This window comes from Mesoplodon densirostris, chromosome 15, assembly GCF_025265405.1.
Source record: "Mesoplodon densirostris isolate mMesDen1 chromosome 15, mMesDen1 primary haplotype, whole genome shotgun sequence".
Lineage (NCBI taxonomy): Eukaryota > Metazoa > Chordata > Mammalia > Artiodactyla > Ziphiidae > Mesoplodon > Mesoplodon densirostris.
The window spans coordinates 6,797,427-6,821,683 of record NC_082675.1 but is presented as its reverse complement, the minus strand read 5'-3'; the positions used below and the strand labels follow the sequence as shown (position 1 = coordinate 6,821,683).

Sequence of the window (24,257 nt, the reverse complement as noted above, 5' to 3'; positions counted from 1 at the left end):
AAATCGTTTTTCCAGTTCTAAATAACTGCAACTTCTCATTTTGTTTCTACTGTCCTCTGTAACACAGTTTTATATGGTAGAGGCCGAATCAAGCCCTGTAGGGGTGCTGGTAGGAGAAAATGACGCGTTGCTCTTCATTTGCACGCTATCAGTACATTTACTCCACTACCTAGATTGCTGCTGTTACTGTTATAACACGACCACTTATTTAAAACCCGGACTTCCAATTTGCTCCTCCTACATTCTCCCACTGCTCCGTGTGCTCTAGCAGCTTCTAGACATGAAGATGTTTTAATTAGCTCCCCTTCTTTGGCACCCCGTCTTTGACCCAACAAGGTCTACTGGTCGGCGTCTTTCAGACTTCTGTTTTCTAACAGGAAGTACCTGTGGTCACCTGTGCCTTCTTAAAAAACAAAATAAAACAAAAATAAGAACAAACTTCCCCCAGCCTGGTATCTACTCTTTTCTTTTTGTCCTAGAAAACCTAAAACTGGCCTTTTTTCCTGGCTCTTTTCAAACTACTTCTCTGCCATTGTACCCCCATCGCCACCACCAACAGCAAAATGGAAGCTATAGAAACGATCAGGATTAAGACAGCATGTTAGCTACCACAGCAACCACACACTAGTATAAAAGCTAGTTTTCCGGACTTCCCTGGTGGCGCAGCAGTTAAGAACTGCCAATGCAGGGGACATGGGTTCATAGCCCTGGTCCAGGAAGATCCCACATGCCGCGGAGCAACTGAGCCCATGCGCCACAACTACTGAGCCTGTGCTCTAGAGCCCGTGAGCCACAACTACTGAGCCCACGTGCCTGGAGCCCTTGCTCCACAACAAGAAAAGCCACTGCAATGAGAAGGCTGCGCACCGCAACAAAGACCCAACACAGCCAAAGAGATAAATAGATAAATAAATAAAAGCTAGTTTTCCTAGAATTCTCCAAATTAAACTGTTAACTGGATCAGATTTCAGTTCCCTCCTAATCTTTTCTCAAGGGGTTTTGTCTTTTTTGCCCTAGAGAAGACTTTGTTGTCACCTAGACTCTACCAGTTTTCAATCTGTTTAATACCATTTGTAAAGTATGTTGCAAGTACGCTGTTATTTTTTTAGTTTTCTTTTGGCCATGCCGCATGGCATGTGGGATCTTAGTTCCCCGACCAAGGATCGAACCCAAGCCACCTGCAGTGGAAGCGTGGAGTCTTAAATTAACCACTGGACAGCCAGAGAAGTCCCTCAGGTACGCTGTTTTTAATACTAGTAAAAGCATCAAATTTTGTAAATGATTCTCTCTCTCTAAAATAAGTGGAAAGCTATCCCTAGTATAAGACCATTCTCCCCTGTGTGTCTATGGTTTTTTTGAATGAGATAACTGTTTCCACAGGTTCATGAGTGTCTGGGTTAAAGTTATGCATTTCTGGGTATGAAGAAAGGTTGAGAACTGCCCCAGGACATCAATAATAGACTTATTAGGGAATCGGTAGAGCATTAATCCTCCCATAAATGACACTCCTTTACATATACAAAATCTGCTCAACTATCTCAGTATTTCGCCCACACAAAACAAATGTCCTCATCAATTATCAGTGTTTTGTAAGAGGATGGCTCAAATCTTTATTTTTTGGCTGCACCCACGGCTTGCAGGATTTTAGTTCCCCAACCAGGGATTGAACCCGGGCCCTAAGCAGTGACAGCAAGGAGTCCTAACCACTGGACTGCCAGGGAATTCCCTCAAATCTTTAAAAATACTTACTTAGGCAAACATGTTTCTTTGTGAAAAAATTTCAAATCTAAAGCACACATTTTCAAAGTGTTTTAACATCACAATATGTTATACTTTGGGGAAAATAATATATCCAAGTTGGAGAAACACTAACTTTACAGTTAAATTATAAGTCTTACCTGTCTACAAGAATTTGATTGGTTTTCTTCCAATCTTCAACTGCAGGAATTTCTCTTGCCTCCAGTTTCTGTTTCAAACTATTTATTTCTGACTCATAATAAGCTCGAAGATCTGCGATGTGTCGAGCATGCTTTTCCTTCAGGTTCTGCCTAACCCTGTTGGTGAGAGGAAAAAACATCATTTAGAAAGCATCTCCTCACTATCATGGTAAGAAAAACCAAGAACATAATGATTCTCATACACAAAAATACAGCCTTTTTCCTTTATACACCCACAGAAAATATAATAGATTAATACACAAGATGACAATAAAGCAAAAAAAAAAGACATTATTTTTTAGATGGTCTACCTTATAAACATTATATTATCTTTTTAATTTTTTATACATTACTGAAGTTCAATAAAAACAATTTCCATAATTCAAGCAGACATCGTAAAAAACCTATGGACATTACAAGCCATTCACTGAAATACATACTTAGACAATATCACAGGATCTTCCAGGGACGTCAGTGAAATGCATTCTGGGACACCACTGGCTGTACCTGGAAGCTGGGACTGACTGACTGAGGCAAAAGGTACCAGGCCAGTGTTTTCTTCATCTACACTGTTGACTGAGGTGTCGTTACTACCAATAGTATATACTGCAGGAAACGTGGAACTGGTCCTACTTTCATTTTGGAATGCATGATTTTTCCAAGAGTCCACTGGAGAAACTTTTGTATTTGAAGGATATTTTGGGAATCCAGGTAACTGAGAAGTAACATGACTTGCTTGTGAAAACGAGTCTATGTCAGAGTGACTAGCCATACTAGGTTCTAGAACAGAGTCCGGTGAGAAGGATATTCTGTCATCAAGGGCATTCAAAAAGCCATGTGGCTGAATCCCTGAAATCTGCTGACTTGGCTTCAGGTGTAATGTTGGGTCTAGAGTCAGTACCTAGAAAAAAGACAGACAACAGTAAGCTCTCGCCCTCTGTACTCAGTTTTTGTTTTCAAGTGAGTAGGCTTTAGATCTCCTAGGGAAAAGGAAGCTCAAGATGAGAGTTAAGAGTCATGAGTCATCTTTCATTGTCACTCAGCAGAGTGCTGTCAACTTTACCTCCGGTGGATGATTTGGGTTGGAAGCAGAAGGGAGATTCCTCTCAGGTAACTGCTTGTTTTCCCTCTGTTTTTTATAATAAATATCCTTCAGTGATGGTAGCTTCATCTCATTACTAGTATTAGACTTAAAGATACGAAACAAAATTATTTAAATATTATCAACGAATCAATGATGAAAAAAGTTTACTTTCCTGATATCAAGATCAGCACCATAAAAAAATTTTTGAAAAATTTAAAATAAACTGAGATGCCAGACTGCCAGATTTGTAATAACAGTTTGGAAGTCATTACCTATTATGAGGCTCCCTCAGAATGAAAAAATTTTCATACCCTCTAACAATAAATATTAAGGGGATAATTTAAACCTAAGATATTTAGCAGCCTAAGAACACTTCCAAAGAATAAAATCCTTGGTAATCTCCTTACTCAAAATAAGAACCAAGTTTTGAGGTAAGAAAGGACTTCATAATAAGTGAAGGAAGCAGGGCAAGAGAACTTCTGGCCAGATTAATTTCCTGTGACCCAAAGGGACAGGTGTCAAAAGGTGGAGCTCCCCAGCTCTGTAGTTATATTCGTGTTTAAGAGTTGGCAGACAACAAGAAGTGTTAAGAAAGAAGTTACCCAATGAAAATAAGACCCCTTTTTAATTAGTAAAATAAGAAGATATGGGGACTTCCCTGGTGGCACAGTGGATAGGACTCCTCACTCCCAATGCAAGGGGCCCAGGTTTGATCCCTGGTCGAGGAACTAGATCCCACATGCATGCCGCAACTAAGAGTTTGCATACCACAACTAAGGAGCCCACATGCCGTAACTAAGACCCCACACAACCAAATAAATAAATAAATTTTTTTTTTAAAAAAAAAGAAGAAGATACAATCCTAACTTCTACTGAAATCAGCTGAAATCAGGGCTTTGCTACACTGGAAGTGTTACAAACCTAAACTCCAAATACTAAAACACTGGGCTTAAATTATTTCAATGTGGGACTTATTGTAGGGCGTGACAGGGGTACCATTGAACCCTGGGCCTCAAATTTAAACCGTGGACATTCTCTCAAATGAGATTACAGATTGAGCGTGAGATACATTGAAAGCACTGAAAGAACACATTCGTCCTAGAGCTTTAAACTTTTAAACTGTCCCATTTCCAGACCCTACATAGACAGGCTGCGGAGCACCAGGAACTAATGTTTTTTTTAATAAACTCTATAACTAGCTTGTGAAAAAGACAATTAAGTATACTTTTTGTGTGGGCATTAAAGGCATTAATTTGTTAAATGTAAACCCTTAAAATTTACCACAATTTCTATAATCCTGCTTTGAAATTTTACTTCTTATACACCAACAACCTGGAAGCCTTTTCAGGCACTGAAATCTATGCCAAGCAGCAGCCCTTGGACTATGGCTACAGCCTGAGGAATCCTGCCCTGGGTGAACAGTTGCAACTATTCTATTGACAGCTCACTGTAATACAAGGTAATATTTTTCACCACCTTTTTTTTTTTTTTTTTTTTTTTTTTTGGTGTGCCGAGTGGCTTGTGGGATGTTAGTTCCCCAACCAGGGACTGAACCCAGGCCCTCGGCAGTGAGAGCTCAGAGTCCCAACCACTGGACTGCCAGGGAGTTTCCTTTTCACCACTTTTATGATTTCTCTTCTTGTCATATTTTAACATCTCTGAAGTGAGGATGTTTCTTGTAATTAACAGCATCTTACAAATGCCTTTGGTCAAGTAGCAGCTGTGACATAATTGTCACTGCCTGCTCATAAGCAAATAAAAAAGCTTTCAAAATTGGCCAAGTAGGTGTCAGCAGCTTGGAAGAAAACCCTAGAGGCTACGCTGGAACCCCTGAGAAGCAATATTTAAGGGACAGTGAATCAGACATGTTTAGCAACATTCCCCATCTGAGAGTCAAAAGCAGGCCAGTCCTACATAACTACTAAGCCAGGTAAAAACTCAGCACACCAAGGCCTTTCATCCTTTTTTAAAGAAATGCCAAGTCACCAATGCTCTTGGTGGCCCAAGGGAAACGGCATGTGGAAAACACAGAAACCAACACTGACTTAAAAAGAGAGGAGTGTGGAGTGTAAGCTCCTGTAGGTAAAGAAGTTTCAACTAATTTACTTCACTTATATTATCCATAAGGATGTACGAGAATTATAGGATAAAAATATATGTTTAAGTCTACAAAATATAAATTCTAAGGGATAAGAAAGCATTGTATCCGTCTGATGGATGAATTTTTTTTCTTGGTAGAATATGAAACAGGAAGTCTTAAAATTGATGGCAACTTTATATTTTGAGTCAACAAAATATAGTGTTAATTTACTGATGTTGAAGACCAAGAAACACACACAGTGAGCCCTGTGATTGCAAAGCCCACTGAGTCTCCCAGACCCCTCAATCTCACTTCCCCCACCCTTCCTTCCTAGTGTTTATCTGTCTCTTTTTTCCTCCTTTCCTGAAGGACAGAATGCTGGTTCCCGCCCTCTCTGGGACTCCGATGTCCAAAACTACACTGGTCCCACGCTGTCCTGTCCGTCTATGCCTGTCACACGTGTTTACAGCTCTCCTGGTTACTTTAATTGTATCTCTCCCTTCCTCCAACCTATTCTCTCATCTCCTGATCTAAACACAAGTGAGATATATACATCGATGTACACATACTGGATATTTTTATTTCTTTGCTCTCAAGTCAACAAAATATTTACATTTCTTGCTCAAAGAAAATCAAAACAGCAAATTAAATTGCTCATAATTATGATACAAACAGATCAGCGGGAGGGTGTAACAGAACAGAAAATCAAAACCACGCCTGGGAACGGGGGAAGAAGTTTATTTGTGTACCTACTATATTTAAAATAGTGGGCACAAAATCATGTCATTTAATTTCACAAAACACTAACCAGGCATTTTTAATTCCATTTTTAAGTAACGTTCCTAAGATCACATAGGCAGTGAATGACAGAGACCAAATCTGAAAGCAGGCAGATATGATTTAAAGCCCATGCTTTTTTCTGTATATCAGAAATTGAAAAATACAAACTTTGTAAATGAAATAGTGTACACAATTGTATAACAAATACACACGTGCATCGTGGGTTATTAAATTACCTGGCTTGGTGATATATCCATGGAGGAGGCTGGAGCAAACGTCTTCTCTAAAGTCTCAGGCAAAGAGTGGTACATGTCCTCCTCCTCCAGTTTCCAGTAAGTCAGTCCTAATGTGAACAAATACACAGAATAGATAAGGGTGAGGAAAAAGAACAAAAATGCTTTCTAGAGTAACTTATTTCTACCTAAAGAAAATTAAACATGGGAAGTATGTGTTCTAGAATAACTTATTTTTACCTAAAGAAAATTAAATATGGGAAATTTTTGGCTATCTGGATACAGGAAATTGAATTTGGAAGGGAAAAAATTCACATAAATGCCTTGCCATATATGAGTCCTAACTTAATGATCCAAATATTTTAAACTGAACTATCATATTATTAAAAGTCAAGATAAATTCGTGCAATTTAAAAAATATTTTTTTAAAAGACAATTCCTTTATGCGCAGTACAGATGTACATAGAAGCAATCTAAAGAATTCAATCATTCAAATCCTTATTGAGCGTTTGCTGTACCAGCTGGGGAGGAGGAGGCGTGAAGAGTGAGCCGTGAACTGTAAGTCAATCATGCAGTACACACAGCATTTCAGAAGGTGGTAAGCACTCTAGTAAAATTTAAAAACCAGTGTAAGGGAATATGCAGTGCGTGTGGAAGGGAGCGCAGGCGCTCTTTTTGAATAGGGTGGTCAAGGCTGGTCGCGTTAGCCGTATATGAGGGAGCTCCCCCGTAAGGGGCGGGGGAGAACATTCCACATACAGGAAGCAGCCAAAGCAAAAGCCCTAAAATGAGAACTTATCTGGCATATTTGAGCAAACAGCCTCTCTACTGAAGCAGAGAAAGGGAGAGAGCAGCAGACAGTGAGGTCGAAGAGCAGAGAGAGATGTCTCGGGCCCGCAGGCCTCTGTAAGGACAGACTCCCTCCCGGCTGTTATTCTGCGGGAAGTGGAACCACCGCAGGGCTTGAGCGGAGGAGTCACAAGATCTGACCTGTCTTTAAAAAGGATCACATTGGCTACTGTGTTGAGAACAGATGGAAGCTGCAAGGGTGAAAGCAGGGAGGCTGGTTAGGAAGCTCGCGGGAACCCAGGGGACAGGTGATGGGGCTCTGTTAGGGTGAGAGCAGGAAGGTGGTGACAGGTGATCGGATCATGGTAATTTTCACAAGGCAAAGCTGATTCATCCTGAATTGGATGTGGGATTGAGGGAAAAAGGAGTCAGTATGTAAAGCCATTAAAGCTAAAATAAGCTCACCGTGGAGAGTGAAGAATGGCTTACAGACAGTTTGAATTTCTTAATTCATTTTGGAGTATCTGAAAAATGCTGAGATGATTTTTGCAGCTGTTTGAAATAACTGCAAAAGTACTTCTTTCTACCTTTACAGAACTTGTAACACAAAGTAAGGCAAGTAAGGAAGTTACAGCTACCAGAGGCACAAGACAACACATAATACTTTTACAGAAACCACTCTAATATACATGATTATCACCCTATGAGGAATGCGCACATTATTATTTTGAAAAAAACTCCTTAGAAATATAAGTATCATACCTGTTCCTGAATCAGACATCCAACAATTTGGACTCTCATCTGGTTTGTTGAGGTAAAAAGCTCGAGAATGTGTAGCAGCAGTGAAATCAGACTACAATTCAAGAAAGAAAGCCATTAGTTGCCAGCTAAAAATCATTAGGCACAAACTGCTGACACAAAGAATAAGAGCCAGGTGTCAAACCCAGGCATAGAGAAACTTTCAGAGGTTCACAAAGAAAGCAAGCCTGGTTTTCCCCATGGTTACAAGAATTGCAAAATGACAGGAATTAACAATGAAGGATTTTCTATTCCTGTGTAATTTACAAAAGTTTGTTTTGATTCTCTGTGGAGATGAAAGAGGAAACCTGAAGCAGACATTATGAGTTCAGAAAGAAAATGTATTTATGGACTTCCCTGGCGGCGCAGTGGTTAAGAATCCACCTGCCAATGCTGGGGACACGGGTTCGAGCCCTGGTACGGGAAGATTCCACGTGCCACGGAGCAAGTAAGCCCGTTCACCACAACTACTAAGCCTGTGCTCTAGAGTCCGCGAGCCACAACTACTGAGCCCGCGTGTCACAACTACTGAGGCCTGCGCACCTAGGGCCCGTGCTCTGCAACAAGAGAAGCCACTGCAATGAGAAGCCCGTTCACAGCAATGAAGAGTAGCCCCCGCTCACCACAACTAGAGAAAGCCCACGCACTGCAACGAAGACCCAACACAACCAAAGATAAATTAATTTAAAAAAAAAAGAAAATGTATTTATAATTTGCCATCGACTTCCAAAAGAAACTTCAAGTGCCTAGAATTAAAGTCATTTAGTATAAAAATTAGTGTAAAAGCCATAACAATTCATTTTTATCATTAAGACTACAATAAATCAACTCTGAAAACTGCATATCAATAATTAATATGAACTTTAAATAGTAGACTACATCTTATATGCAAATAATTGGTTACCAGAAAAGGCTAAAAGTGCTTACTTATCCTCAATTCTAATAAAAATTCTAAGCTAAACTCTCCTCACAATATCTCTGGCACTGTCACAAGAAATCTGTGTTTCCCCAGAGAGATATGTGATTTTCATCGGAATTTTTCTTATCAGTTTCACCACCATCAAACTTTTAATTCCTGTTAAAAAGTATTTAGCTCTATTTGCTTACAACCACCTGTGAACCCACTGCAAAAGCAAAAGCACACTAAGCTGATGCCATTCTACATACCAAGGAGGGGTTATCCCCTCAGCCTTCTAAGGCACCACTTTAGCCTCCTTTTCATCAAATGTCTCTCCTAATACGCCTACCTGTTCAAATTTCTGTCGCATCTCTGTACTTAACAGACCAAGAGAAGCTGACTACAGAAGAATAAGTGAAAAATCCCAATTAAAATATTTTGATTTTTTCCTGGTTCTTTGGTGTAAACCTTAATGCGCTCAGTCGACACACGCCCCCTTGGCTGGAGGAGGCTCACCACACACGGCTGCCTGCTGCACTCTTCTGGGCCACAAGGCATCGGCTGAAGAAAACAGGCCCGGCTTTAAAGAGCAAGGAAAGTATGGTGCAAGGAAAGCCCTTCCCAAGAAGCTGGCCTCAGCCTAGCACAGGATCTTCATCAGTAACAGTCTAGCAGCATCTGAAAAACTACATGGAGCCCACACCTGGGGAAATGGTAACAGCCAGTCTGTCCCAGACAAAGGACCAAGGAAACAAAGACCGACTTGAGCTTTGGAAAATCCTTGTGCTAAACAATATCCAATTTCAAGACATGCTTCAAAATAGCTAGGACCCAAAATAAACTACCTTGTATAAAAAGAAAATTGGATCCCAAGAGAATTCTGATCATAAAGATTCCCTGGATTTAGACTGAAAATGGAAAAAAAAACAGTGGGAGAAGAGAAAGGATGAACTAAAGAAGAAAGTTCCAACTTTTGTGAATCCACAGAATTTGATTCAGAATTATGCAGGTAAGAAGTGCATTTCAGGTGTGGTGTCTGATTCAATAACCACCACTACCTGAAAGCCACTTAAAACTTGGACATACCAAAGAAACTTGATTCCCCTAATGATTTAATAGCAAAAATATCTAATTCACCTTTAAAAAATAGGAAAAATAAAACTTGTCCAGGGATGATCAAAGAAAAGGAAAAATTCAAAGAGAATCATGCCCTCATCACAACTTTACCCTCTGCGCAACTGACATCCCCAGAGGCAGAACAGGCTACTAGGTAGACCTATCCCCCCAAGGGCATATTTCTCAGGCAGTGTCTCTGATCCTTCAGCTGCTTCTCTGATTCTCCACTGAATCAAGGGAGAAAATTAGGCTAGATCATTGGTTCCAAGCTTTACAGCACATAAGAATCACCTGAGGAGCTTTTTTTTTTTTTTTTTTTTTTTTGCTGTACGCGGGCCTCTCACTGCTGTGGCCTCTCCCGTTGCGGAGCACAGGCTCCGGACACACAGGCTCCGCGGCCATGGCTCGCGGGCCCAGCCGCTCCGCGGCATGTGGGATCTTCCGGGATCGGGGCACGAACCGGTGTCCCCTGCATCGGCAGGCGGACTCTCAACCACTGCGCCACCAGGGAAGCCCACCTGAGGAGCTTTTAAACCACCTGATCATAGGTCACAACTGCACCAATGAGGACAGACCGCCTGGGGCGGGCGGCCAGTCATCAGTAGATTTTTAAGGCTCCTCAGGTGACTCCAATGTGCAGCAAATTCTGGAAACCACAGGGCTACACAGAACAAATACCGATCCACAGTCACAAAAGACAGTGAATCCACCAAGTTACACACCACAAATCCAAAGTTCATCAGAAGTGAAAAAGTCTCCACAAACTAAGTTTCAGTTAAGGTAAAAACAGAAAAAAATGAAGCTACTATATATGAAAACATTCTCCATTTCTGCCAACCTATTCCAATGAAAAAAACAACTTTCACCTCAGACTCCAAATGCTTTTATGCCACCACACCAAATAAGGATATACCATGCTTGATGGCACACAGGTTCAAAAGAACAGAGCTACCAATACAGCACCAGCCCCCAAGGCTTGATGGTTCATGTAGCTTCTTCACCTTCATTTCCCTCAACACAAATCTGAGTAAGTTAAAAAAATGATGACTTCAAGAAGCCTAAGTATCATGGGCTGAAGAAAGAAAATCTACTGAAAGAGAAATATTGCCTTATGAAGGCTGGGGGACTGCCTTCTTACGACTTCTATTCTTTTCATTTAAATTAATTTAGTTTTGGCTGCGTTGGGTCTTTGTTGCTGTGTGCGGGCTTTCCGTAGCTGCGGCGAGCAGAGGCTGCTCTTCATTGCAGTGCATGTGCTTCTCATTGCGGGGGCTTCTCTTGTTGCGGAGCATGGGCTCTAGAAGCACAGGCTTTAGTAGTTGTGGCGCACGGGCTTAGTTGCTCTGCGGCATGTGGGATCTTCCCGGACCAGGGCTCGAACCCGTGTCCCCTGCATTGGCAGGCGGATTCTTAACCACTGCGCCACCAGGAATGTCCCCACAACTTCTATTCTTTAATAGATCTTTTTCAAAGAAAGATGGAAAGACTATATTTAGGATGGCCAGTTTCTAAAGGAATCAAGTTTGTAGAGAGACTTGACTTTGCGATTTCAATGTATTATATACTAAACAATGTTATTCTATGACAATTTAGGCCAAAAGGTCTTTAAAGATGTTTAAACCTTACTCAGTAGCTACAGCTCTTTAACAAAAGCAGCTGCTATATGATCAAAAGGAATTTAAATGAATGTTTAGAATTTAAACATTCAATCTCTTACAATTTGGATTATAAATTCAGAGTTGTCCAAGCTTCAACTCTTTTTATAATGGCATCTTAAAGCATTCACACATAGAGTACTACTTATTACAACTTAACAGGAGAACAAATTATTTGAGGGTTTTTAAAAAACAATGTATTACTCTCTGGCTAAATGTAAACATTTGCAGTACAAAGAGAATTAGGACCTTTACAAAATGTTTCATTTTTTTTTTTTAGTAGTACTTTATCCCTCATTGGTTTTGATTCCCGGCCTACTAAAGAACCACTAATTGGAGCATTGTTTCCCATCCTTTGAGACACCAAAAAAGATATGTCAATGGAACAAATTAACAATACAAAACAAAGGGCAAAAAACTTATGTTAATGAACATGTGGTAAACTCAACATAATTATCCTAATTGTCCATAGATGAAGCATGCCAGAGTCAAGTGACTGATCACCTACTTTCTCAATTGGTGATTTTTTGGTTTGCTCATTTTCTTGCATAGATTTTGAACACCCCTCTTCTTTATGTGCTCTCTTTGGTTGGTTCTGCCTCAGCATTTGAGCCCATGATGTTATAGATTTACTATTTAAAAAGAAAAAAACAAAACACCTCTCTTTAAATGCTGTCCTTCACAAATAAAACTAAACACTAGTAGATACTATGTCAGTGGAAAATGCTTTGAGTTGTTTTTCTAATAGCAGAGAGAGGATGGATTTTTATTGATTCACATAAATTTCTTTTTACAATATCTTACTATTAAAGGCAAAATGAAAAAAGACTGACTAGCAGTGACTAACAATACTTATAGCCTGTAGCCATGGAACAGAACAAAAACCACCACAGTGGCCCCTTCAAGTACTCAGTATATCTCCACAGTGAAAGCATACTTATTTAGATGAACTTATAATTATACTTATGGGTACCCAAGATTGTGTTGCCACAGCAAAATACCTTACACTGAATGATGTATTTCAGAGACATAAAACGGAACATAATTTTAAGTGATTATTTGCTTTACAAACATTCAGCCAAAGTTTCTTTTACCAAAAGTTTCTTTTACCGGGGTCGATCAAAATGTCATTTAACTTACAAAATCTCTTCTTATAAACAAAAAACATAAAACTGAGTATGCTTGTATATAATTTTTTGTTTTAAATTATATGAACATGTGCGACAAAATTCCACTGTTGATGCAGTCCTATACTCTAATTTCAGCAAGTCGATAGTGACTAGAAAATACAAAAGGTATTTTTCTGGCAAGGCCTCTCACCTTAAGAGTTTTAGTAGTCTTATAACATTGTAAATGGGAAGACAGATGTCGTTAGCATGTAGTGTGCTTTGTTAATTTCAGTTTTTTCCACAGGCAGTAAATAAAACAATTTGATAAAACTGATAGACATTCAAACACATCTCATTCCAACTAAAAGGAGCTGTATTTACTAAACATGTTTAGCTTATTATAAATGTAATAAACAAGTCAAACTCCCTTCAAGTGATGGGGAAATTCTACTTACTTATCTGTTTTTCCACTGTATACTTCCGAAATCTTATTTTCACCAAGAAAACTGTGTTCAAATTCACCAGGAAAAATGGGAGTATCTTCCTTTAAAGATGCACAAAACTCTTCATTTGTATGTATATAAAAACTCTGGTTTTTCACACCATCTACAAGTGACTCCGTTTGCACCACCGGTGCTCCAGACTGTCCTTTAGAAACCTCTGCGTGCTCCATGAATTCTTGAGCGTCCTTAGATTTGTAGGTATTTAGTTCTGAGGCACAAAAGGTACCATACCCACTGCTCACTGAGCTACTATCCACATTGCAGTCTGGTTGTGACATGGATGTTTCTTGCTGCATTTCAGGTTCTTTAGACTTGGGATAACTGAAAACAGATTCATTTCTCTCACTGTTTTCAGAAAAAAAACCCATTTGACTTTCTGAAGATATTTGTCTGCTTAAAGAACTTCTATCACAGGAAGCCCAGGAAGCATTATTGGTCTGTAACTTGACTAAATTTTTTATCTCCTTCTGTATACGCTGAAAATAAAAAGTTACAGAGTTGGCTAAGGATGTATATTAGCATCACATTTTTATAAATGTCTTAAAATATTGTATTTAAAAATAAGAGATATTACCCTAAAGATGACACATGTGCATTATATTTAGTTTATAAACAAAACTGATATAAAGAACTAACTAATTGGGACCTTTGAGATGGCCCACACTCTGGCATTTCTCCCAGGGCCACTCTCACCTTTTGAGACAGACCGAGTCCTATATTTGGAATGCGTACCTCTAAATAAATAAATCTACTTCTTTCCTATCACTTTGTCTCTCACTGCATTCTTCCTGGGATGAGACATAAAGAACCTGAGCTTCAGTAAGTGCTGACACCAGGAACTCAGGCCCCCACCCAGGTGGAGGATGGAATGATGATGCTGACCCTCCGGACTTCAATCAACTAAAGCTTGGACTCTGTGGACCTTTGTCCCAATTCTACGCTGAGTTCTCCTCTGCTTAAGCCCCCTCACGATTATGCACGTACCCTTAGTTTAAAACTTCCCCAGTTTTGCAGTTTGGGGAGACACTGCTTTGGGAAAAGATCCCCGGTGTTCTCCTTATTTGCTGCAAGTAATGAATCCTTCCTTCTCCCAAAAAAAAGGGGGAAAAAAATTAACTAAGTGGTTCTTCTGCAAATCTTACAATATAAAAACAAGAATCAATATAAAGAACTTACTTGAATTTGGTTGTGGAACTGTTCCTGCTGGGCAACTATCTGCTCTTGGCATTGTTTTTCCACCAAATTGAATAGTTGTAACCACCTGGTCTAGTAAATTATAAAATATTTTAGTTAAACATAAATTTTTAACCTAATACTTCACAGAAATATTCCTCCAGTGGGAAAGAGACTTTTTTAAAAATGTATTTTTAATGTAAAAGTCATAAGCTAAATTAATTATAAAACTATATTTAATGCAAAAGTACACGGACATAGGCTTGGGCACCCCTTTCTTATGTTACCTGTGGTCTGGGTAAATTTGAGGGTCTGGGTAAATCTTTTTCAAATGGCATCTTGATTTGATGTCATCTGCTACCATTTCTGATTAATCAATAACTGCTGCCAGCTGTACTTCACATTTGTCTTAAGTTCCTCTTCCTTTCCTCGTAACACCTAATGGTTTTCTTAAACACTAACCTGGACCCAGAAAAAGAATCCCACATCTTAAAACAACAAATAGTTTAGTAGTAGGAGAATTCGATCCCTAATTTAGTTGTTCTTCAAGTTAAAAAACCTTTTTTAGAGTCAGATATTAAAGCACTGCAGCTGAAAAAGAATGAAAAAATGACTCTGAAAACCTATGGAAGTGACCTATAATTCCCTTCACGGCCACTTTTAGGTCCTGATCCATCCTGACCCCCAAGAGTAGTTAAGTGCTCTTATAACTAGACTAGGCCAAAACACGGGAGGAGAGGGGGCACGGACTTCTCCAGAGGCTGAATTCAATCTAAAGGCTGGTCTACTTTCAGTAACAGACCGTATGTAATAACATGCAGTGTCAACAAGCAGCTACCACAACTGGCTTCCCTGTTTAAAACCTTTCGGTGCCTTTCCACTCCGGTCATTCCCTACAGCGCCCTGCGTGATCTGGCTCATCTAGGCCTCCCAGCTTCATCTCAAGTCTCTCTGTCCCTTTCTCGACACACACCAGCGTCGCTGGCCCCCTTCTGTTCCCTGGACAGGCCAAAACTGTCTTCCGCCTCAAAAGTCTCGCACTAGCTGTACCCTCTACCTGGAAAGCCCTCTCCGCAGCTCTCAACATGGCTGGCTTCTTCCCGCCCTGCGATTTCAGCTCAATTATCATCTTCTCTCGAAGAGTTTCCCGGGCCACCCTCACAGTCGCTCTCTCTCTTTCTTGGCACCCTGTTTAGTTCCTTCGGAGCGTTTACCACAGTCGGAAAGTCTCTCACTTGTTCTCCTGGTTAGCCTGTCTCTCTCCCACCCAGTGCCCACCCCATCTCCAGCACCTAGGACACAAGGCCAAGAGTGGACACTCAGATACACAGTCTAAACGAGTGTATAACAATGGATACTGCTAGCTGTGCTTTTCTTGGTATTATAGACTACACAATCCAGAGACCCTTCAGGTTCATGGTGAAAGCCACTTATATAACAGAATTAAGTTGAAATCTGTATAACGGTATTAAGGTAAAGGGGAGAAAACCTCAAGACTGGAAAAGGAAGCCTTAAAATGAAATACGATGGTACTGATAGGAAGCGTGAACTCTGAATCAACTGACTTCAGGACAAGGTGGGTTAGACCAAATCAAGTCCCTTACCTTCTCAACTTATAAAGTATCTTATATTAATCAAAACATAAAAGAAATCATCAGGCAACAGTTTTCTTATTCAGTTATACCCCTATACCTTTAGGGGTTATTTTTATCCTAATAAAGTTATTATTCACATAAAACTAAATTATGATAGAATAACAATTTACTTAACAAAAAATGGCTTCATAGTATGTGAGACACTTGAGATTAATCACATCCTTATCATCGTTTTCTTATTTAGGATACAAATGAATAGAGTTCATTCAGGCCATAAATTAGTGGAGACTTTGTTTTTCCAAGTCAGATTTTATTGTTAATGTTTTAATTTTAAGTAGGCTAATTTAAGGATATTTTTAAAACTGTGAATAACATTATACACTTAATTATTAAGAAGGGCTATTATTCATTTCCAACTAAACCTATGTATACCACCGGCATCTTACGTACTGCTGGAGGGCATGGGCGCCGAGTTTTGCCCTGAGCCCAGGTGCCTGGCGCTATGAGCCTGAACGGGGCTGCTACCATCCGCTGCTCTAGTCTGGCCTGGGAAACTTCCTATGGGCTTTTCCCAGGCCAGACTCCCACCTCTCCACCAACAACCTGGGTGGTCCTGAACAAGTAAACTTAACTTCCTTATGCCTCAGTTTCCTAATTTATAAAAGGGGAACAGCAACACCTCATAGGTGGCTGAGAGGACTGCGTTTCAAATTTAAGTGTCATGCACGTAAAGCAGCGGTCTCAATGGGGGAAGTATATTTTGAAAATCTGTGAGGTCACGGTTGTCACAAGGATAGAGGGAGTACCACTAGCATTTAGTGGGCAGGATCCAGGGATACAAATCACAGGATAGTCCCTGACAATGTGTCCATTTTATATTATAAAAATGATACAAATTTTGCATAGTTTTCCAATCACCAAACTGTCCAGGAATGCAACTACCAAGATGTTTCAGAACTTGCTCAGAAATGAGTCACCATTTCAAAAAATCATGTCACCAGTTGCAGTGCGGGATCATCAGTGCAAGGCAGATGTATCAGTCTGTGTTGATAGCTGCTGCGTTCAAGGTGAGTCTACCTAGAGGTAAACACCAGACTGCTGCTACATTATGTTTTCTAATGTGGATATGTCTGAGTATTTATACATTTACATATTATCTTATTATAAGTAACTATTATTCTTCTTTTATAGCACAGTTAGGACATTACATTGATTTTTTTTTTTCAAGCAGATACAGGCAGGTTATATTATCTGTGAATTTAATTTCAGGACAATATAAGTTGATGTTATTTTGAAAACTGTTATAAAAAGAGGGCTTTGGGTCCAATAAGGTTGAGTGCCACTGACAGAAAGTATCTAGTATACTGCCTGGCAAATACTCAATAATTATCACATAACTATTACTATTATATACATAATCAATAGTGCTAAATTGTTAAAATGCTAAAATAATTTAGTTAATGATGTGTTTTTAAATTTTTCTTACAATCATAGAAATATTAGCAAGTACTTAAGAATGTATTAAAGTATTTCTATGGAAATGCCTTAAAAGATTCTTTCCTGATCTAATAAAAATACATAACCTTCCCAAGTTTAAGCAGTGATAAACTTAAGAATCCCAGAAGAGATGCTTATAAAGGAATTCTAAAGAATCAGGTCATCCCCAGATCTCTTCCAGAGCTCTGTGGAGGTTTAGTTCTTTACTGTAATAATATAGATTCGTCTCTTATAAGTGGTAGAAATCTGACAAATGTTACTATTCCAAAAGAAAGATGTAAACATGAAATTCAGGAAAGAGTCAGGAATAAGACTTGCGCTATCATTACCTTCCCATTCTTTCTAAACCATTACCGTAAAGCATCAGAGACTTTTATTTTCATAGGCTATGAAAACACACAAAACAAATTCAAGAAATTTTACTGAAATGGCCAAAAAAGTATTTCATATTCTGTCAAAGTAAGAAATAGCTTAAGAAGTTCTTCAGTGAATAATCAATTATATGTCTACATTATAAAAATTAAGTAGTCAATTAATACTGAACAGAATAAAAATAATCTGTTAGATCACAGGAGAACAAAGGGTAGAAAGAAAGAAACCAGTTCAAATATTAAAAGGTGTAAGTACCTGGTTGGTATTCTGGCTTGTAATCATCTGTGTCTTAAATTCACAAATATATTCTGATTCTGATTTAAGATGTTGATTTCAAAGACTAAAAGTAACAATTTCTACTTAAAATTGAATTTGCCAGAAGTCAAGCCACATTGATGCAATGCCTCATTTTTTTTTAAAAGCATATCAATTCAGGTATTATAAGCTAATGAGTAAGTATACTAGGGGAAGCATTTCATAAAACATTCCATTATTATTTACATCATTTTACAATGGCATTTTATAGGTCTTTTGCATTAGCACATACTGATTGTTATATGGGAAAAAAAAGGTATCAAAACTTAAAACTCAGTTTTCTTTTAAGTTTGCCATAATAGTCATTTTTATAACTCCAATGATTATGGATAATGAATATAAGTAATTACACTTAGGGGTGGCTGCTGCTGAATTCTTAAACCAGATAATCTTTTATTCCATTTATTCTACATAGTTTTAAAACTATGATTAACACTTATAACAAAATCCACTGCTCTCTAAAGAATTTAATAATAATATTTTACACATTTCTACGAAGTGTTACCAACTGTGGCCTTGGAAAAGTCTATCTTGGGCATTATTCCATGAAACAAAACTTATTTATAAGTATTCTTTTAACTGTTAAATTTTTATGTCACAATTTAACCTATGGACAAAAAAAAGAACCACTTGACCTGAACAACCAATATAAGTCAATGTAGCACAGCTAAATGCGATAAGGTATTAAACAGAAGCCTTACTTTATAATTAGAAATATTTCAAAGTGGATTTAGGTTTTACAAAATGATGACAATTCTGTATAAGTTACTTAAAAGATCAGAATTAGTAACAATATCAATAATTTTGGAATTCTCATTTTTATGAACAAAGACAAGATTTTAGTTCATATTTGAAGTATAGATTAGAATGTCTAATCACTAATATATTGTTAAAACATACCTTTGATCATTTTTCACATTTGTTCTATATTGTTCCCTAATTAATATCCTTGACCACTTTATTCTAGCAATAACTTAAGTATCATGCTCTTTAGGATATAAATTTCTAATAATTTAGAGTTTAGTACAGGCATATTTATAAATAGAACTATTTTTTTAATTCCAGAAATAAAACAAAACTAGATACCTCACAGTTTTTCCAAAGTTCCGAATCAGTCTTTCCACTGTTTTGTAGCTCTTGCATTAAAGAGGTTAGGACTTCAACTGTACCTTGAATTACAGACGGTCTGGTCTTCCCTGAGAAAGAGGATACCCCATTTGTACTAAGGTGGGGACTACTTCTGTTGAAACATAAATAATTCAAATGGTTTTCTTCATTCTACCAAAGTGTTGAATAATTCAGCAGTTCAAGATTTAGCAGAGCAGTACAAAACTACTGATATTTAATCCTTCTTAATGGCACCTAATTTGCTGAAAATCTGATCACAAGTTTGTCCATGAAGGGAAAACAGCAGTGAAAAGACAGGCAGCACTTAATTGTATTCTTAAGAACACAACAGAAAAACCTTCTTCAGAAGCGAGAGAACAGTCCAGAGTAGAGCAGAAAATAAAAGTTTCTGCTAAACAATAAGAAAAATTCTAAGCTGCTCCGATCTAAATTATTCCAGAGGATTATTTCACCCCACTTTAAGAACAGCCCTTTATTGTTATGGAGATTCTTTCTCCATTGCCCAGAATTACAGTCAAGTCTGGTTAACTGGATCCCCCTAATTTGGTGTGATAAGGTGATGCTTATCTTTGCACCGTCTCTGAATAAAAGTAGTGCCAACCAAATTAGCAGCAAATATTCAGGACTTATTTAGCCTATTCAGTGCATAAAATAGCACTGATTCTTTCCAGGAGGACTGCTTTTCCAAATCTGAGATGAGTTTATTTCAGATTTGTTTTATAAACCCACAAGGCATAATTAGGGACATTAAAATTTATTTAAATTCTAACCATTGAAAGGTCACTTTATTTATTGATACTCTGATTTGTTTCACAAACAATTTGCAAAAAAGAGGACACTAATGAAAATAACAGTAAAATAATAAAGAGAATCAGAGAAAATACTAATAAAAATTCAAGGGAAAGAACATAATATGTTGTCCATTAAGTGTTAAATATACAATTATAGTTGTGTAATAATGAAGTTTAAATTTGGCCAGTTGAACTGCCAGTCACAATGAAAAGGGAGATGGTTCAGTTACATAATTGTCATTAGAAAGGCACATTTAAGTTCCTCCAAGTAAATCAAACACTATGTTCTAAAAGGGGTTTCTCCTAGAAGTGGGTTTCAAAGGGGCCGTCAAATGATACAGGAAACAAAAAGCATGGCCAACATTCAGGAAGTGGGTATAGATTACAATGGCAAACATTTCTGGACCTTATCCCATGCTTTTTTTTTTCCCCCTTTCCTCCCTATTTTAATTTATGCTTTCTCCTCTTCTTTTATGTATTCTTGTAAGCTGCCTTAAATTCCTCCTGAGGCCAAAGAATGAACAAATTTTTAAAGGAATTAATTTATTTAAAATACACAATTTCTTCAAGACCTATTACTGTGTGTAAATTTGCTCCTTTACCAGTAGGCCCCAGATTGCTGTGCTTTTGTTTTATTATACCTGCTTTTTATAGGTGATCTCCTCTCCAGCGGTCCCTGCCTCTTTACTGTTTTTAACCTACTGTAATTTAGAAACCAAATAATCAACTTGCCAGACTATGTACAAAATGAGAATAAACAGGCCCTGATTAAAAACAAACCAAACATGGGATAGTTTAAAAAGAAAATGCATAAAACGCATTGTTTGATAGCATCTACTTTGTCAACTCAGAGCCCGCTTTTTTGCTTACTTCCTAGTATTCAACTTTAATTGCTACTTTCCAGATTGGTGAGGTATTTCTGCAATATGAAACATTATTTGTCCTCTTAACTTCAAAATGGAGAAACAATATTTAGACAACTAAATTTTAAAGATATACTTGTAATTTACCGAAAACAAAAAAAGTGTAAAAAAACTCCAACTAGCAAAACAAATTCTTTTTCACAATGTTCCCCATGCAAAAGTACATCTCTGGGAGAAATAAAAACATGAAAGGACTGAAAATATTCTTAACCCAAACAACTGTCCTTGAACACTTCCTGATCATAGTTTTGGGGTTTTTTCAATGCAAATCAGTAACTATGACACCATTTGGATACACTGGCAAACTATGCAAATAAAGTTATTTTGATTTGTCATTACATTAAAAAAAATCTATCCCATTCTTACCTATTAGTACTTAAGTTCAGTCCAAGAGAATGGGGAGAATTTTTTATATCAGATTCTACAGAAGATGAAGCTTTTTGTAAGGGTTTCCCCAAGTCAAAATCTTCCATAGCGTACAGAAGTTGTTACTCTCTCTCACTGGAAAATGTAGGTTCTTGCACTGTTTGAAGAAACTGAATCTGAGTCATCTTCAGATGCTTCATCGTCTAAAGGCATTTTCAGTTGCTGACATTCAGACTGTGAAATGTCTGAAGGTCCCAGGAGAGTCTGAAAATGAATGAGGAACAAAAACTATTATAAAAAGCCATTAAACCTAGCAACTGTCTTTTCAAGACTGTGGAAACCTTGATCCTTTTATACAAATCTCCATTAAGGGTAGCAACATTATTCATAATAGCCAAAATTCAGAAACAACCCAAATGTCCATCAACTGATGAATGGATAAATAAATGTTGCGTATCTGTATAATGGAATATTTTTCAGTCACAGAAAAGAATAAAGTACTGATTTATGCTACAATGTGGATAAACATTTAAAACATTATGGCAAAGGGAATTTCCTGGCAGTCCGGTGGTTAGGGCTCAGAGCTTTCACTGCCGTGGGCCCAGGTTCACTCCCTATTCGGGCAACTAAGATCCCGCAAGCTGCATGCGGTGTGGCCAAAAAAAAAAAAAAAAAAAAAGATTATGCTAAGTAAAAGAAGGTCAATAAAAGACTTCATATTGTAGGATTCCATTTATACGAAGTATCTAGAGTATGCAAATCTATAGAGACAGAAAGCAGATTAACAGCTGCCAGGAGCTGGGAGAAGGAGAGAACGGGAGTGACCAAAATGGGTATGGGGTGTCTTTTTGGGGAGATGAAAACTTCTAGAATTACACAGTGGTGATGGTTGCACAACTCTGTGAATATACTAAAAATCACTGAATTGTACACTTCACAAGAGTAGATTTTATGGTATATAAATTATATCTCAATAAAAAATCTACAAATCTTCTGATTTGCAGAAGTAGTAGTATCTTTTCAGGTAATATTTCACAATTTTATGTGCTTAATCATCAAGGTTCCAGACACAATTCTACTGTGTAACAACTGGAATACTTATTGATACGTGCCTTGTTCATTCCTTTAATAAAGTCTACCAAATATCCGTGCTTGTTGATTTATACAGTGAATAGATGAATGGGAACTACTTGGTATCTATACTGAATCTGGTACTGAAAACAGCCAATTAAACTGTTAACAGTGGTTGTTTCCCCACTGGCTGGAAGGCGGGAGTGGAAGGAGTGCACTATACACTGTATACGTAGAGTACTTTTGTACTCTGTGCATGTTATCACTTCTTAAAAAATAAACTATTTGGGCTTCCCTGGTGGCGCAGTGGTTGAGGGTCCGCCTGCCGATGCAGGGGACACGGGTTCATGCCCTGGTCCGGGAAGATCCCACATGCCGCGGAGCGGCTGGGCCCGTGAGCCATGGCCGCTGAGCCTGCGCGTCCGGAGCCTGTGCTCCGCAGCGGGAGAGGCCACAACGGTGAGAGGCCCGCGTACCGCTAAAAAATTTAAAAAATTAAAAAAAAAACAAAAACAAAAAAACTATTTGCCAGGCCCACTAAAATTTAACTGAAGCTAGATGTAGAGGTAAATTGGCTATAACAAGTCAAACAGCATGCCTCCTGCTTAAGGAATTCGTGTCCTTAAAAAAAAAAAAAAAAAAAAAAAGCCAGGAGTAAGTGGGTGGGGGAGGCGGAAGAATACAGAAAACATACGCTGCTTACAAGATAGACATTTCAGGGGGTGCAAGAGAGGGAAACTACCTATTATGCTGGTTCCTCTAGGTTCCCACTTTCTAGGGCCTGGTTTTACAAAGCACAACCTTGAGAGCATCAGCTCACAAAGGAACCATTTCTTTCAGGGACAGGTGTGAAGGCCAAGGGTAACCGGACCTAGCTAAACAGATTTCTCCCCAGTGACTCAGCCCATCACCAACGACAAACGGGGTATTGAAAAAGTCAGGGGCTGCACCTTCCATCTGGCAACGAAACTACCTGGATTCCAATCACCTTGCTCTTCCCGCAGGAACACACAAGCTCTCCGGGGACGCGGATCGGCCTGTAACCCCATCTATAATTTCCCCCGTTGAGTTAATCCGGATGCAGTAGATCCAGATGGATCTTGAAATGCGATGATGCTTTCCCAGCAGAGCGTGAGGGTGGGGAGGAATGGGTGGGAGAGTGGGGGGTGAATTAAAAAATATATATATATATACAATGCAAAATTTTAAGAACCTGATGGAGAATGGGTATAAGAAGAGAGACTTTTATATCTCCCGTCAACAAAATATGACGCTTTTGATGGCCCCAGCTCCTAGCAGGAAAAGGCAGTTACGGGGTAGAGGAACGACTGATTGGGGGTCTGCTGAGAATATAAAAGTTAACCAGGCGTTTTGCTTTGGTGGGAGTCTGAGAGGTGGGGAAAGAAGGCATGATTTCAGGTTTTGAGGCCAGATCCTGACGTTCTCGCGCTCACAGCCAGACCGCAGCTGCTGGCGGCGGCTCTCGGGTTAAAGTATGAAGGCGAGGAGAACCCACGCAGTTGCCTAAATTGTAGGCAGCAGGGAGGCTGTAGTTAAGACCACCGGTCCAACAACTACAATCGTGATTCTCAAAGTAAGCCCAGGAAGCTGGTCAAAAAAAGAGAGAGACAGAAATCCCTCAAGCCCCCCGCCCCTCGGGAAGAGGCGCTCAGCGATTGGGCCGCGCGGGTGTCACTCAAGGGCAGAGTCTAGAAAAGGTGCACTGCCGCGAGCAAAGCCCCCACACGGCCGCGGGCTCCGCTGAGGTTGAGTCTATCCAGTGTTGTCTTCCCCCGCCCTAACACATCAGCACACTCAGGGGGCCGCTGACTTGGTGTCTTCGAGTCGCGTCCCCTGTTTCCCGCGACCGGCAGCTCCCCGCAGGCCGGCAACTCCCCGCAGGCTGGCGGCCGCTTACCTGGCCGCCGTTCCCACTGCCGATGTCACTGTCGGGCGAGCGCCTCTCGCGACCGTTAAACTCGAGGGAGCGTGCGCGCGCCCGGCGTCTTGGTTGCGATTGGATGCTCGGAAGGGGGCGGAGACG

General features: G+C 39.2%; 1 protein-coding gene across 10 annotated transcripts in view; it reads right to left on the bottom strand.

The window, feature by feature from the left end:
- MPHOSPH9 (M-phase phosphoprotein 9) overlaps positions 1-24,192 on the bottom strand; it is a 56,153-nt gene extending 31,961 nt beyond the window's left edge. For 2 of the 10 annotated variants that reach the window (XM_060118663.1, XM_060118665.1), the window contains exons 1-12: positions 23,187-23,299; positions 21,143-21,406; positions 19,021-19,174; positions 16,749-16,823; positions 14,159-14,248; positions 12,935-13,458; positions 11,879-12,002; positions 7,666-7,756; positions 6,118-6,224; positions 3,001-3,126; positions 2,378-2,838; positions 1,899-2,054 (exon numbers count right to left, since the gene is read on the bottom strand). In XM_060118663.1, coding sequence (XP_059974646.1) covers positions 1,899-2,054; positions 2,378-2,838; positions 3,001-3,126; positions 6,118-6,224; positions 7,666-7,756; positions 11,879-12,002; positions 12,935-13,458; positions 14,159-14,248; positions 16,749-16,823; positions 19,021-19,174; positions 21,143-21,249 — 2,015 coding nt within the window. In that variant the 5' untranslated portion in view covers positions 21,250-21,406; positions 23,187-23,299. Of the gene's footprint in view, positions 1-1,898; positions 2,055-2,377; positions 2,839-3,000; positions 3,127-6,117; positions 6,225-7,665; positions 7,757-11,878; positions 12,003-12,934; positions 13,459-14,158; positions 14,249-16,727; positions 16,828-19,020; positions 19,175-21,142; positions 21,407-23,186; positions 23,301-24,131 lie in introns of those variants that run through there. The other 8 variants (XM_060118661.1, XM_060118670.1, XM_060118660.1 and 5 more) reach the window with 8 other exon arrangements.
- Between the last annotated feature and the right edge of the window lie 65 nt (positions 24,193-24,257).